This window comes from Copadichromis virginalis, linkage group LG16 (genome assembly GCF_057382275.1).
Source record: "Copadichromis virginalis isolate Kocher_CV1m ecotype Utaka linkage group LG16, C_Virginalis_male_GT1.1, whole genome shotgun sequence".
In the NCBI taxonomy this organism is placed as follows: domain Eukaryota; kingdom Metazoa; phylum Chordata; class Actinopteri; order Cichliformes; family Cichlidae; genus Copadichromis; species Copadichromis virginalis.
The window spans coordinates 29,587,378-29,603,851 of NC_140633.1; the positions used below are offsets into that span (position 1 = coordinate 29,587,378).

Here is a 16,474-nt window from a genome sequence, read left to right on the forward strand (position 1 = left end):
AAAACTTTCTGGAAAGATAAACTAGAAAATAAAGCAAGAGATGGGAATCTGTCAACTACAGATCAGTTTCTCATAAACAAGCTTGCAAATAGTAATGCAGTTGCCATTTGTTACTACTGCCATAAATGGGTTTAGGGTACTATAGCCTGGCCAGCTAAATCAACAAGATGACGACATGTGTACATGACTGGTTATCGCTAGTGTTAACAGAAGCACAATAGCCCTGTAAAGCATGAGGGGAGACAAATGGGTTTAAATGCTGATTGGGTTGACTGCTGTGTTGCCAGGGACTGTAAAAGTGGAATGTCTATGTATGTGTGTGCACTTGCATTTGGGCAAGTGCGAGGGCAATAAGAGGCCAATGTCTTCTTCAAACACAGTGACTGCATACAAACAGATAAACACCCCACATGTGTTGAATTTAAAAACAAGGACTGTTTTTTTTTCTTGTGTAGTGGATGAAGGCAGAAAAGTTAATATGATGATAAAGAGTATGATATCTAGAAATGAGTTACTCACTTTTTATTGACAAGCAACATTTCCGCAGACATCAGGACAATGAAAAAAAAGGGCTTATGTAAAGTGTAGAAATTTCTTCATGGGATCATTAATATAAGACCTAGAATCCATCTGTTAAATGTACACACTTAGTAAGTACACACTTTTTATTATTTGCAGCGAGCAAACTCAGTGATGTAGCATGCAGTTAAATAAATGGTGCACTGACTATAACCTGTATCATAAACGTTTAAACAAGAATTGAATCCAGGTTTTGGGGGGACGCTCAGCACTTTAGCAAAAGTCAACCACTCAGAAATATTTTGAAAAGGTTTTCTAGAAACAAGCATTAACTATAAAGTAAAATGCCTATATTGTTTGGTAAATGCTCATAAAATGAGTACAAAGAGGTAAAAAAAAAAGGGGGGGAGTAATTTGCTAATAACATTGTTACCCTAAGTTGTTCAACTGATATCTGTCCACTCATTTTCAGTAATTAGGGAAGGTGAAATCATGTGTGTCTTTGGAATGAGGTTAACCATAATTCATTGTTTATTGATATATAACAAGCATTTCCTTCCTTTAATGCTAGAGATGGAAAATTTAGTCCCCAGAGTCTATGTCTCTCACACTTTTATGCCTCGTAGTATGTGTGGCAGGTACAAATTAAAATCCTGAGCCAGTTGCAGAATAGAGACATCGGAAAAATTTTTCTTGGCAGAAAAACCAAAGTATATAGCAACGAAAAAAAAAAGGTGGTATATACTTTCTCCACTATCACTCCATCAAGTGCAAGGTTAAACTTCTGCCTCCTTACAGTCACATCACCCCTTTATTATTGAAATTAACATAACCTCACTGTGTGGGTGGGTGGGTGTGTAGGGGTGTGGGTGTGTGGGGGTACGTGTGTGTATGTTTCTGAAGTTTGTTCCGGCTGGTGTGCCGGTTGCCCTGGATTTTCTTACTGACCTGGCTAATCTCTGGAGTGTGGAGTGTGTAGGAAACAGTTATTGCATCCTTGATGGATACAGCAGGGAGTTGATCCATGCCTCTGCATGTGTGGGGTTAGTAGAGTCCTTGCCCTGTTTTGTCCCAGTTTATTGTCCTTCACAGCAGCTTTGCACACATACATACGCACACATGCTATTTTAATAAAAGTGCCCTTGTCAAATCAAATGCAATGTGGAGTAATGTGACTTAGAGTAGCTTTCATTGTATTTGCTAATAATAAAATGGAAAAAATAAATTAGCAAGACATTTTAAATTCCTGATGATGGGGAGATTTTTTTGACCTATGTAATTTGCGCAGATATAAACAACAAAAATGTGAAATTTACTATAAATATGAGATTCAAAACATGTCGTGTTTTCATCTCAGTGCTTTTCTGATTTAAAAATGCTACGCTGATTTCACCGTGTAGCATCTCAGTAAACAATATATTCTAATTGGCATCTGTTCTGTTGATTTTGATCATTTTCTCTCAAACTGAAGCTTTTGTGAATATGAAAGGGAGGGGGGGGGGAGCTTGAGTTTCCTCTTTTTATTAAATCAAGAAGATTAGACTGATATATGAAGGCCGATACTTGCTCCAATTAAAATCTAATATAGTGCAGTTAGCACACTGCTTGTTTTATGATTACATTACACTAATTAACATGATTTTAATTTGCTGGAATTAATGAAGTTTAATTTCAAATGCTACATCTGGTGAATCTGCTTTTAGAAAACACAAAGAATGATCCGTTACTTCACATAAACCCTGTATCATATAATTTGCTTTTATATATATTTAAAACAAACACATATAGTATTTGGTTTGTTACTATGATGATGTGCCTTTGAGTATCTAACTTCAAAAATATATGCTTTTTTTGCTTGTGTATCAAAGTATCAGTAGTATAAACTGTCCTCCTCCTCTTCATCCTTTCTTCAACTCATCCTATCCTCCTCCTCCTCTTCCTCCTTTCATCCTCCTCTATTTCCTTTGGTCCTCCACTTACCCTCTCATCAGGCTGCTTTATTATGCAAATCATTGTTGGACCGCATCACTTAATTAAGCTTTACTATGCCAGTTTGCGTGTGAAATCTAACACACATGTACAAAGCACACTCTCAGGCACAATAACACATACTCATCCTAACTTTTAAACAAACATTAAAGGAACTGGGAGGTTTAATGATTGGTATTCGGAGTCTGAAATCATGCTCACAAACACACAAGCGGTCCCTCTGTGCAGCAAAAGCACCTCTTTGAGTGAGTGCAGATAAAAAGACTTGAATAGCAGGGTTTTCCCAAGTCATTAGCCTGCAGTTAGTATCTATACTCCAATCTGGCCCTCCGCTGCTCACCTTGCAATGCCAACTGCTTCATTCCTATTGCTCCTAAAAGTGCTACTTATGAGATTGTGGTGGCAAAACTAAATAGCATGGTCTGAAACTGATGTAGCATGTATAGGTGCTCTTGACAGAGCTAGCTCATTAATTAATATTAGTGAGGAATTTGAACTTAGTCTTAATTAAATACAGCAATACCAAAGTTTTTCGATACAGATTGGTTTATTTACTGGTATTAAAAAGTAGCAAACAAAAAAATATATATTTATAGTTTAAATCTAGCAAAAAAAAAGAAAGAAAAAATAAGAAACTGTAATAAACTTGTTGTCACTTCTACATCCCCTCTTCTTCTTGCAAGCTATGTGCAAACAAGTGACCCAAACAAAAACAGTAAAAGGATCAAAAAATATGACCCTGAAAGTTTAGAGTCTAATAAAACCCTTCTTGTTATTCAATTGGCTTCAGTAGCTTTCATCCCATTTACAAAAAAACAAAAAACAAACCTGAATTGGAGGCACTGTTAAAATGAATTCTTGCTCCTGACCTTCTGGAGGCTTGAAAATGCAGAGAATAACTTCTGCATTGGTCGACAATACTGACTACTGACATCTGAATATATTCTCACATGTCCCTGTAGTGATTAGCAGGGTAAATGACATGATAATTGAACATAAAGAGATAAAAATGTGTAGTGATTTGCCTTGAGACACAGCCTATCAATTCTGATGATTGTTTTCATTTATATTTCTGACAAAATTAATTTGGTTTATTGGGTTACAGACATATTAACTTCAGCAAATTGTTTGCAATTCAGCGCACTGGATATCCATGTTACTCTGTATATCAGAATACTGAGTTATATATTCATAAATTAGTTTTTCTTACCTCAATAAGACTTTCTAGGGTATATTTTGCAGGTTTTTTTAAGGTAATAAAAATGGCAATATTAGTGTATTATAGCCGCTTATATCTAACATTTCATGCCAAACTGAAGTGCATTGAAAAAACTTAAGATGGGAGATCATAAAATAACAGCAAAACTGCACTTTGAATATTAAAAAAAAAAAACATGTGTATTTTTATGCGTTAGTCAACAGTTTGCTTAACATGTTTCTACATCAACCCCATTATTAGGAAGACAAAAAAATCCCACCAAAATATGCTACCCTTTCATAAAAGACTTTGACCTTTCTGAGATTTCTGTAACTTGTTACTGGTTCTGCCTGAAGCAGGATTTCATGGCAGGGGGCAAGATGTTTACTGTTGCCATGTCTCCAGTAACATTACAAGTGGCTCCGGATAAGACCGCCAGCCAAATGCCTAAGCTGTCAAAGTAAATAACTTTTCCATTTCAAAGAGAGCTATTCCAATTAAGGAAAGAAAGTTGGAGCAAAAGAATGAGAGGGAAAAGCCGCAGAAAAGAACTCAAGGAGGGAGTGCAAGATGAAGGGAAGCGGACATGGAGGGAAATGGAAGAGGAGGAGAGAAAGAGTGAAAGTCATTGCAATCTTATTGGAGTGAAAAAGAGAGGTGGTTTGGAAACAGGAAATCAATTGTTGGGCCTGCGTTTTGGTTTGGCTCTGTTTGCAGCTTGACTTAACCTTGAAGTGTGTGAATGGGAGAAAGCACTATGCTGGGATCAAGACTGAAGCATGATGCAATGATAGGGAGTCAAGGGCAGAGCACTTTCCCACTTTCCCACTGTAAATTGATTGTTGTAAATTGTATCAATTTGCAAGTTATCTTCAGGGGTTAAGACACTGATCATGTGACAAGTAACATTCTGAATGTCATCACATTTTGATAAAATTATCACAAGGTAGTTTAATAAAATGAGCTTAATATCTTTTAATAGTGTAGTGATTTAGATTTTCCCAGTTCTTTACCTTGTAGCTGAGTTTTGGCGACCTTTCACACACAGACTGCAGGTGCCACTTGAAAGCTGTATATCACAGATTTTCTACTTAAAAAAAAGGGAAACAGCATCAGCGTAACAGGATTTTTCTTCCCCTTGAGTTCCTTTAATGGAAGATGATAAAGACATTGAACGGAAGTCTTGTACGAAATGAGACCTTCCATCCTAAACAGCAGTCAAAGCATGTAGAATTGTTGAAGTACTGGACTGGACACCAAATTATAATAATGATCACTACTGGTAATGGTCACTACTAGTAAAAAAAAATCAAGGAACTAGATCCACAATCCAAAGACATGTAGTTAGTGGGAATAGGTTAAATGGAAATTCTTAATTGCCCATAGGTGTGACTGTGGAAGTGAATGTGAGTGTGAATGGTTGTCTGTGTCTATGTGTTAGCCCTATGACAGACTGGTGACTTGTCTGGGGTGTAGCGGAAGTGGATGGATGGATGGATGGATGATGGCTAGACCATCTAGTACAGCAGTCCCCAACCTTTTTTCACGGACCAGTTTATGTCCGGCAATGTTTTCACGGACCGGCCTTGTGGATAAATACAACAAAATGAAACCAATGATCTAGCACTTATGCTAATTATTGGAAAGGAAGCCCCTTCTTGTTTGCAGTGGTCATGGATATGTTGATAAATGAGGTCAGGCAGGAGACTCCATGGACTGTGATGTTCGCAGACAACACTATGACCTGTAGTGAGTGTGAAGCGCAGGTGAAAGAGAACCTGAACAGGTGGAGGTATGCTCTGGAATGAAAGTCAGTAGAAGTAATGCAGAAAGCATGTGTTTGAATGAGATGAAGAGTGGTGTAACAGTGAAGATCCAAGAAGTAGAGGTATTAAATGTACAGAAGATGAGATTAGATACCCAATGTCAACCAAATTCAAAGCAATGGACAATACACAAGAAAGGTGAAGAAGAGAGTGGAATAGCTGGAGGTGAGTGTCAGAGGAAGTTTGTGTCAGAAGAACAGCTGCAAGAGTGAAAGGGAAGGTTTACAAGATAATAGTTAGATCTGCTGTGATGTACGGTTTGGAAATGATGGCTTTAACAAAAAGACAGGAGGCTAAATTGTAGGGTAGCTGAGTTAAAGATGTTAAGGTTTTCATTGGAAGAGACCGGGATGGAAAAAATTAGAAATGAACATGTCAGAGGCACAGCTCAGGTTAAGCATTTTGAGACAGAGTTAGACAGGAAAGGCTGAGATGATATATTCGACAAAGGATGCTGAAGATCTAGGCAGGACAAAAAGAGGAAGACCACAGAGAAGATTCATGGATTTAGTGAAGGAGGACATGCAGAGGGTTTGTATTACACAGGAGGATGCTAGGGATAGGGTGAGATGGAGGCAGATGATCCGCTGTGGCGACCCCTAAAGGGACCAGCTGAAACAAGAAGAGGAGTATTGATTGAGCAGAATGCATTCCCAGTTATTTTTCAACCACCATGTCATGTGGCTTCTGCAGCTGTGTATGTGTACACGTGTGTACTTCTGTGCGTGTATAACTGCTGTTTCAAAGTGTGTAAAAGGATTGTTCCATCTGCTGATATGTAGAAAGTAAAAAGACATCATGTTATACCTTTATGTGTGCGTGAGTATTTAAGACCATCAGTTGAACGGCTGTTTATATGGTTAAAGAAATGAGTACTTGTAGGAATAGTGACAGAGCCTTTGCACGCTATTGACTGCGAATAAATAAAAGATAATTAATGGTGGAAAACCTTCATATTTTTCTCTGAATGTCAGTGTAACACTTCCTGATTGGATGAGGAGTTAATCCCCTCGGTACAAATATGATTTTACCATCAGTCTCTTTTAGAGCGGCTTTTTATTCTGGCAGACCTATATTATCCGTTTCCAGCAGTTGTAAAAATATGGTTGTGGTCATGAAAAAAATCTGTACACTGACATATGAAAAATCTCATACTGTAAGTAGAGATTTTGTTCTCTAAGATCCTCTCGGTATCCAATAAGTTTCATAGATGTGTTGAAAAGTCTTCAGTGTTGACTCGCCAGAGTCATTTAGTATGCCCTGCAATGGACTGGCCACCTTTACACGCTATGCCCCGCCTCTGGCCCTGTGATGAATAGGATAATGACACTGTAGCAGTTAAGAAAATGGATAAATAGATGGAAGATGTGAAGTTCATTTAGTAGGTGCAGAGGTTAATAAAGCTACTCAGTAATTTAATTTTAGTTCCACAAATTTATGAAATTTATAAATGAGCTCAAGTACTTAAGATGTGTATTAATCTATAGCTGGAAATAGTCCAAGCTAATTTGCAATGCCTTACTGTGCGAGCAAGCTTTGCTAAAAAACAAAAACAAAAACATGTATATATATACATGCCTTTTTTTTTTCTATTTCTAACATGTATGCAGGGGAAAAAACAACTTGATTTACATTCTCTGGCAATATCCATGCAAAACTCTAAGCTATGATATAAATGACTTGGAAAAAAATCTGCCACATGTGAAAAATAGCTTCTCCTATAAATATGCATGTGTCTGCATAAGTGATTTGTTTCTACCCTTGAGTGAAGTTGGTATAATACGGTACCTAAAAGAAAACAGATCTACTTGGACTTGAGCCCAGTGACTTAGCTGGCCAGTATATATGGTAAATGCATCTTTGTTTGGTGTTATCCAGTGGTGAATTGTTAGTGGCATACATACTCTATCAAAGTCTGCTCATGGCTAGACTAATCAGTCTCTCCCGCTAGTATGAGACTAATGCATTTTAACTCTTGCCTATTATCTATAATTCTCTTTTATATTCCACAATTCTGTTAACCCAGCAATTTCCTCTGCTTCTGTTATACGATTGGCTGTCAGGTGTAATTTCCTGGCGTGTCCTCCAATCAGGGTGGTCTGTTTTCTGTGTGTCAGCAAGTGTTGGGGTTGCTCTTCCATCAGTAGGATCATACTGGGGGTGTTTGAATCAGCTTCACATTATATTACTCTCTCACACAAGCATGCATGTACCCTCTCTTACAGACTACCACATTGTGGAGGAGAGGTAGTATTTAGTGCAGCACAGGGACCTTGGTGTGGCAGTGTCAGTGATGGATATGGCAGTAGGATCAGCAGTCTTGGCTTTTGCAGAAGTGTGTTGTCCACCACTGGGATCTGTCAGATCTGTTCTGCTGAGCCCACACATTCTGCTGGCTGGCTGCTATTGCTGCTAGCTATTTCTTTAATCGCTTGTGTGTGTGTGTGTGTGTGTGTGTGTGTGTGTGTGTGTGTGTGTGTGTGTGTGTGTGTGTGCGTGCGTGTGTGTGTGTGTGTGTGTGTGTGTGTGAGTGAGAGAGAGCGAGAGAGAGAGAGAGAGAGACAGAGCGCAAGCTTGTCTGAGTATGTGCACAACACTGGGTTTACAAGGAGCATATATTACAACTGCAATTGGTTATAAATCCAGCAGAAAATAAAAAGGTCATCAAATACACCTTAATGGCCATAAAAAGACAAACACAGTAGCTGTTGGTTTAAACTTTTTCATAAAAAGTGAAAAATGCACAAAATAAACATTTAAACCTGATTACTTCCTTGCCTCGATCTTTCTGCACATGGACTCAGTCTTGGAATACATTATGCTCTTTTTTTCCTTCCAAACAAAGAAGACTTGCAAACTGATATTGTCCTCTGAGACCTTGTTTTTTTACTTTTAATTTATAAGCTGTAAGAGATGAAGAATTAAAAGCAGTACTACGCTAAACAGATGATAAATATCTGTCTTCAAAGAGCTGGTGAAACACATGCCTAAGAGATCCATCCATAAAAGCATGCCATAAAGACACACCTATGAGCTGCCATAAGTAAAAATCGTACTATATTAACATCATATTAGCACATCCCATCTAGACAGCTTATGCACACTTAGCTGAATTGATTTTATAATCGCTTTGACTTTGACTTGGATATGTTTAAGAAAATGGATAGATGGATAGGACATTCATACAGTATTCCAATTCTAAGATATAAAATTTCTGCCATTTTTGTGGCAGGAACTGGAGGAATGGTTATAGGAGCTTGAATTTCCAGTTACTGTGGTTCGGCAGTGGAGATACCGCTCATGCTTGGAAATACAGTACTGTTGATGGTGAACTCTAAATGCAGTTGACCATCATGGAAAGAGACAGTTTGTATGCCTAAATGCTTTTTATCTCACTATAACTCTGGATAAGTTGACAGAGGTTTCAATCTTTGGTGGTGGGAGAAAAGGGGAGCACTGAATAAAGTAGAGTGGAACTAAATATGTAGAGAAAGGAAGAAGAACAGAAAAAACACAAGGGAAAGTCTTTTTTTTAATCTTCCCCCCTTGATCTTCCATCCTACACAGAAAAACAGACACACATACAGTCTACTTTCACATGCAATATACTTTATACAGGTAGAGTGTCACCCTACTTGCACAGATTGCAACAGATTAGTGGTGAGTAGGAGTTAAAAGAGCTGCTGAGTGCACATTTAATACCACAGATATTTAAAGAGAACATCCCTTTTATCTGAGGGGACAATCTGCATTATTCATGCTGTGCCCTCTGAGAGTTGAAGGGAGGAGGAAATAGATGCAAATACATTTCAGAGAATTATTGTTTTTACTAGCAGCCAACGGATTCCTGTTACATTAACAGGAGATATACATTCTGTCTCCTTCCAGCACTTTGTTGGTGTCAGTGTGTCTGTGTGTTTGTGTGTGTGTGAGAGACAAAGAGAGTGCATTAAACATGTCCAATCTTTCATTTTTTGACTTGCAATTGTTGAAGGTGCTCTGAAGAAGAATGCAGCTATTACACAGCTGCCGATGTGCTGGTTCAGCGCGATGCTCATGTATCTGTCTGTGTTGTTTTTGTTTTCAGCGTGCAGGGCAGGCTTCTACAAATCTACTCTCGGGAATATGGAGTGCTCAAAGTGTCCACCTCATAGTTTCTCTCACCATGAGGGGTCTCTTCACTGTGGCTGTGAGAAAAACTACTTCCGTGCTGAGGGAGATCCTGCTTCTATGGCCTGTACTCGTAAGTGTGCATTTTCCCCCAGTGTAAATAGCACTAACATTTCCTGGTGAGCTATCACATAGTGAGTCAGTGAGTCTCATATGTTGCAGTTTGTATTTTGTGTCACTAATATAAAGGTTTCCAGACATTTTAAACAACTTATTGTTTTGCAGTCGTCCATGTTTGCCCATGAAAATAAACACCTTCAGCACAACATTGGAATTCCAGAGATAACACACTGGGAAAACAGTGAATAAGTGGACACAGGAAGATAAAAATCCCTCATTTTTTTAAAAGGTCACATTTTCTACCACCTTTTGCACTTCCTGTGTGAATCTGTTTGCCTCCATCTCATGCAAATGGATTGCAGATGCAGACGACTCCTGCAAGTATTCAAAAATGCATTCTCTCTAAACCAATAAATCACTGCATTCCCTGATGTCAGATTATTGATACATCCGTTACTAACGGGGCTAGGAAGAAAAAAAAACTGTGTGGGGAATGGTGGAAAATATAACGCCCGCAGCCGCAGACAGAATGCTAATTATAACGACAATCACAGCAGGTCCCTGTTGTGATTATCTCAACATCATCTTGTCAACTACGCAAATTTCATCTCATTGGGACAAACTGAGCAACGCTAGAGCTGAAAATGAATAGATAAGTTGTTAGGAGATAATAATCGTGATTATCTCAGGAGAGGTCTTTTACTGTTAGCGGTGTGATAAAGGTTGTTTCAAGCTGACTTTGGAAATTTGTTGGCAAGAAAATTTCAAAGGTCAGAGGGAAGGTTGAAGAAAAGGAGAAAATGTTTCTATTTTGTTCTTCATTCAGTACAGGGAGTGCAGAATTATTAGGCAAGTTGTATTTTTGAGGAATAATTTTATTATTGAACAACAACCATGTTCTCAATGAACCCAAAAAACTCATTAATATCAAAGCTGAATGTTTGTGGAAGTAGTTTTTAGTTTGTTTTTAGTTTTAGCTATTTTAGGGGGATATCTGTGTGTGCAGGTGACTATTACTGTGCATAATTATTAGGCAACTTAACAAAAAACAAATATATACCCATTTCAATTATTTAATTTTTACCATCCATCCATCCATTCGCTTCCGCTTATCCTTTTCAGGGTCGCAGGGGGCGCTGGAGCCTATCCCAGCTGTCATAGGGCGAGAGGCAGGGTACACCCTGGACAGGTCGCCAGTCTGTCGCAGGGCTAACACATAGGGACAGACAACCATTCACACCTAGTGGCAATTTGGATTATCCAATTAACCTATCCCCACAAGTTGCATGTCTTTGGACGGTGGGAGGAAGCCGGAGTACCCGGAGAGAACCCACGCAAACACGGGGAGAACATGCAAACTCCACACAGAAAGACCCCGGCCTGATGGTGGAATTGAACTCAGGACCTTCTTGCTGTGCGGCAACTGTGCTAACCACCGTGCCACCGTGCTGCCAGTGAAATTTTTACCTTACCAAGGCCCCACAAGCTCATCTTTGATGATACCAGCCCAAACCAGTACCCCACCTCCACCTTGCTGGCGTCTGAGTCGGACTGGAGCTCTCTGCCCTTTACCAATCCAGCCACGGGCCCATCCATCTGGCCCATCAAGACTCACTCTCATTTCATCAGTCCATAGAACCTTAGAAAAATCAGTCTTGAGATATTTCTTGGCCCAGTCTTGATGTTTCAGCTTGTGTGTCTTGTTCAGTGGTGGTCGTCTTTCAGCCTTTCTTACCTTGGCCATGTCTCTGAGTATTGCACACCTTGTGCTTTTGGGCACTCCAGTGATGTTGCAGCTCTGAAATATGGCCAAACTGGTGGCAAGTGGCATCTTGGCAGCTGCACGCTTGACTTTTCTCAGTTCATGGGCAGTTTGGTTTTTCCACACGCTTCTTGCGACCCTGTTGACTATTTTGAATGAAACGCTTGATTGTTCGATGATCACGCTTCAGAAGCTTTGCAATTTTGAGACTGCTGCATCCCTCTGCAAGATATCTCACTATTTTTGACTTTTCTGAGCCTGTCAAGTCCTTCTTTTGACCCATTTTGCCAAAGGAAAGGACGTTGCCTAATAATTATGCACACCTGATATAGGGTGTTGATGTCATTAGACCACACCCCTTCTCATTACAGAGATGCACATCACCTAATATGCTTAATTGGTAGTAGGCTTTCGAGCCTATACAGCTTGGAGTAAGACAACATGCATGAAGAGGATGATGTGGACAAAATACTCATTTGCCTAATAATTCTGCGCTCCCTGTATGAATCATTGCATTATTGGTATTATTAAAATGTAACACATGTCGCACAGTACCACTTACATATGACGTTAAAAAATTATAGTATGTTGCTGTTCATCTTGACTTGACTTTTCCACAACCGTATTGTAATGTTGACCGACTAATAATTAGAGATTAGGGCCACTTTTTCCTGCTTTAGCTGACCACTTCACACATTAGGGTTAGGCGCTTTGCACATGATCATGACCGTGCCATTGCCGATGACCGATAGCATTGCTGCAGGGCAGCAGAGGAAGTTAAACTGCACAATTATGGTAGCACCGTTCATGACACACAAAGTGTGGCCCACATGTAAAAGGCGCAGAGGTCAGAGCTGACCATAATTAGACAGATAGCAGCTGAACAGCTAAAACTGTATTAATTCATCACATTTTCTGGCTTGTTACTTTTTTAAATTAGACCTATAGTATAGCTGTCCTACAGTTCTTTTTTTTGTTTGTTTGTTTAGGCGTTAAATATTTCATCTGTCTTCCCTTCGGTCTTCACCATGCGCTGCATACACACTGTGGAGAAAAAAAAAGTTAACAAGATAAGCCAGCATCTGCAAATGAAAGTCACATAATGGGGTTTTAAAAATCCATCCAGCAGTCAAAAGTATCTTCTTCTGTTTTCTCTCACTTGATGCTGATGATGGATTAGTGTAGCTGCTCCACGCGCATTAACTTCAAAGCATACAGAATTCTGGGTGTAAACTTGTGTTTGCACGCCGCTGCATGCCCAGACATGTCTTTCTTACAAATATTGCTTATATGTGAAGGTGCTATTTGAAGTTTATTATGAACCTTATAATAATGATATTGATTTCATGCACCAATTGGTAAATGAAATAAAATTCACCTTGAGTTATGAGCTATTGCGCTTACTTCGATCATTGTTGATCCACGACATCGTCGCTCATCAGCACAACCCTATCACACAGCACAGTTGCAGACAGGCAGGTACGCAGCCCCTCTCCTTGCTAGCAGGTAAGGTAGCTGACCTTCAGAACAATGAACAACACTGAGGGATTTGGAGAGGTCACTGATGCTCCCGTTTATACATCACGGAAGCATTAAATAGCACATGATAACGTTTGTCATTTAACTAAGGCGTTTACTGGCTAGCTACTATATATATAATAAAACAATAATGTTAATGGCGCAGCCCAGAGCATCTGTAACATTAATAAACAGTGTTAGTTTAGTAGGATAACAAACTAATTTGTGTTCAAAAGCAGAGGCACCACTGTTACTGTATTTGTGGATAACTCTGAGTATTGATCTGAGTATTTGAGTATTGAGTATTTTCATGGGTGTTAATTCTGAGTTTGAAGTTCTAAGTTGCAGTACATGCAGTACACAGCAAAAATGTACATTGCTGAAAGTAAAATGAGTTAACTGACTTCTTGGAGGAATTTAATTTTCAATGACGAATCCAAACTGTTAAAGTTAAAGAAAATATAAGTGACTGAAACTTCTTCCACAGTAGTTTTGCACCTTTAGCTTTAACACATTGTGTTTGGTTTCACGTGCCAGTCAAGATGTGTTCAATCATTTTGACTTTTACTTTAGCTTCCCTGTATGCATGTGCATACAAGCAGTGCAGTGCATATACATGTATGCACATATGGGTAAAGCTAAGCTGAAATGCAGACTCAAAACTCTGATGTGGTCAGTGGATGTTATGTTAGTTGTCCTTTTTTTTACTGATGTTTCAGACCTTTTTTTTACCACTTAGATATTTAAATGACTGACTTTTAGAAACTTCTTGTGTGCAACTGTATTTAGAGTTAAAAAGTTTGAATCATGTAACTTGACATGTAATTTCACATGTCTTTCAAAGTTAGATTCATGAGACTTGCAGTTATCAGAACTTCTTTGCAGCCAAATCGTGTGTGTATTTTTCTTTTGATTTCTCTGGCTCAAGCACATAAATATCTGCGATGCAGATAACTGAGACAGCCACTACGCATAGTTTGGGAGTGAAGTAAATTCAGCAAAACAAACTAAACAAAGCGTTTTATCTCAAGACACAATCCAGTAAGCCCATTTGAATCTTTTTTTTCCTTCCTCTGCCTTCTCAGTTTCCCCCACTGAGCTATTTGGCAGTTTTGCTATGTCCCCCATGTAATTAGTCATAGTTTTTCATATGAGTATCTGGAAATCTGTTTGTAATAAGACAGATTTTATGTTAGTCTGAGTGAGTCAGACTCACTTGCTCCGACTGTGCCATGCTCCTCTTATTTCTTACGGAATTTGAAAGTGAGATGTAAACACATACATACTGTAGTAGATTCACCTATTTACATTAACATAACCCTAGTATTACGACAACTCATTCACTGTATAGCACTCATAGTAAGAATTTTCTTCCATGAAGATGTCCAAGTAGGCAAATAATGCATTGTGAAATATATAATATATATATATATATATATATATATATATATATATATATATATATATATATATATATATATATATATATATCTGAGGGCAGACCACAGCGACTTCCCTGAACAGGGTCCAGTAACCATCACAGTGGCAGATATCCAAGAAAGGGTCTCCAGTATGAAGAGTTGGACAGCACCAGGGCCCGACATGGTTCACGCCTACTGGCTGAAGAAGCTGACTGCACTCCACGAGCGTCTGGCAGCACAAATGAACCAGCTGCTAGTTAACGAGAGACACCCGGAATGGCTAACCGAAGGTCGGACGGTCCTGATCCCCAAGGACCCCAAGAAGGGAGCGGTCCCCTCCAACTACCGACCAATAACCTGCCTCAGTACTACATGGAAGCTCCTGTCAGGCATCATATCGGCTAAGATGAACAGGCACATGGGTCAATACATGAGCGGGACACAGAAAGGAATTGGCAAGAATACCAGAGGCGCAAAACACCAGCTACTGGTAGACAGAACAATCAGCTGAGACTGCAAGACCAGACTGACCAACCTGTGCACTGCCTGGATTGATTACAAGAAGGCCTATGACTCAATGCCCCACAGCTGGATACTGGAATGCCTAGAATTGTACAAGATCAATGGGACCCTAAGAGCCTTCATCAGGAACTCAATGGGGATGTGGCGTACAACACTAGAGGCCAACTCCAAGCCCATAGCACAAGTTACCATCAAGTGCGGGATCTACCAAGGAGATGCTCTGTCCCCACTGCTGTTCTGCATAGGCCTGAACCCCCTCAGTGAGATCATTAACAAGACTGGCTACGGATACCGACTACGGAACGGAGCAGCTGTCAGCCACCTCCTGTACATGGATGACATCAAGCTGTATGCCAAGAGTGAACGAGACATCGATTCACTGATCCACACTACCAGGCTATACAGCAATGACATTGGAATGTCGTTCGGACTGGAGAAGTGTAGTCGGATGGTAACAAAGAGAGGGAAGGTAGTCAGAACTGAGGGGATTGAACTACCAGAAGGCAACATTGCAGACATAGAGGACAGTTACAAGTACCTGGGGATCCCGCAGGCAAATGGGAACCATGAAGAGGCCGCTAGAAAGGCTGCAACCACCAAGTACCTGCAGAGGGTCAGGCAAGTCCTGAGGAGTCAGCTGAATGGTAAGAACAAGATCCGGGCCATCAACACATACGCCCTGCCCGTGATCAGGTACCCTGCTGGGGTAATAGGCTGGCCAAAGGAGGAGATAGAAGCCACTGACATAAAGACAAGAAAGCTCCTGACCATGCATGGAGGGTTTCACCCCAAGTCCAGCACCCTGAGGCTGTACGCTAAGCGGAAGGAAGGGGGCCGGGGACTGGTGAGTGTCAGCACCACAGTCCAGGATGAGACAACGAACATCCAAGAATACATTGGGAAGATGGCCCCAACTGACCGAGTGCTCAGTGAATACCTCAGGCAGCAGAAACTCAAGAAAGAGGAGGGAGACGAGGAACCATCATGGAAGGACAGGCCCCTGCACGGTATGTACCACCGGCAGATAGAGGAGGTGGCTGATATCCAGAAATCCTACCAGTGGCTGGACAAAGCTGGACTGAAAGACAGCACAGAGGCACTAATCATGGCAGCACAAGAACAAGCTCTGAGTACAAGATCCATAGAGGCTGGGGTCTATCACACCAGGCAAGACCCCAGGTGCAGGCTGTGTAAAGATGCCCCAGAGACAATCCAGCACATAACAGCAGGGTGCAAGATGCTAGCAGGCAAGGCATACATGGAACGCCATAACCAAGTGGCCGGCATAGTGTACAGGAACATCTGTGCCGAGTATAACCTAGAAGTCCCGAGGTCAAAATGGGAGATGCCCCCAAGGGTGGTGGAGAATGACCGAGCTAAGATCCTGTGGGACTTCCAGATACAGACGGACAAAATGGTGGTGGCTAACCAACCGGACATAGTGGTGGTAGACAAACAGAAGAAGACGGCCGTAGTGATCGATGTAGCG

At 40.3% G+C, this 16,474-nt stretch overlaps 1 protein-coding gene across 3 annotated transcripts in view; it reads left to right on the plus strand.

Annotated features, from left to right (window-relative positions):
* The window catches only part of epha3 (eph receptor A3), a 96,597-nt gene that overhangs the window by 40,935 nt on the left and 39,188 nt on the right, over nucleotides 1-16,474 (plus strand). For all 3 annotated transcript variants that reach the window (XM_085434329.1, XM_085434330.1, XM_085434331.1), the window contains exon 4: nucleotides 9,620-9,775. In XM_085434329.1, the coding sequence (XP_085290455.1) occupies nucleotides 9,620-9,775 (156 nt within the window). The remainder of the gene's footprint in view (nucleotides 1-9,619; nucleotides 9,776-16,474) is intronic.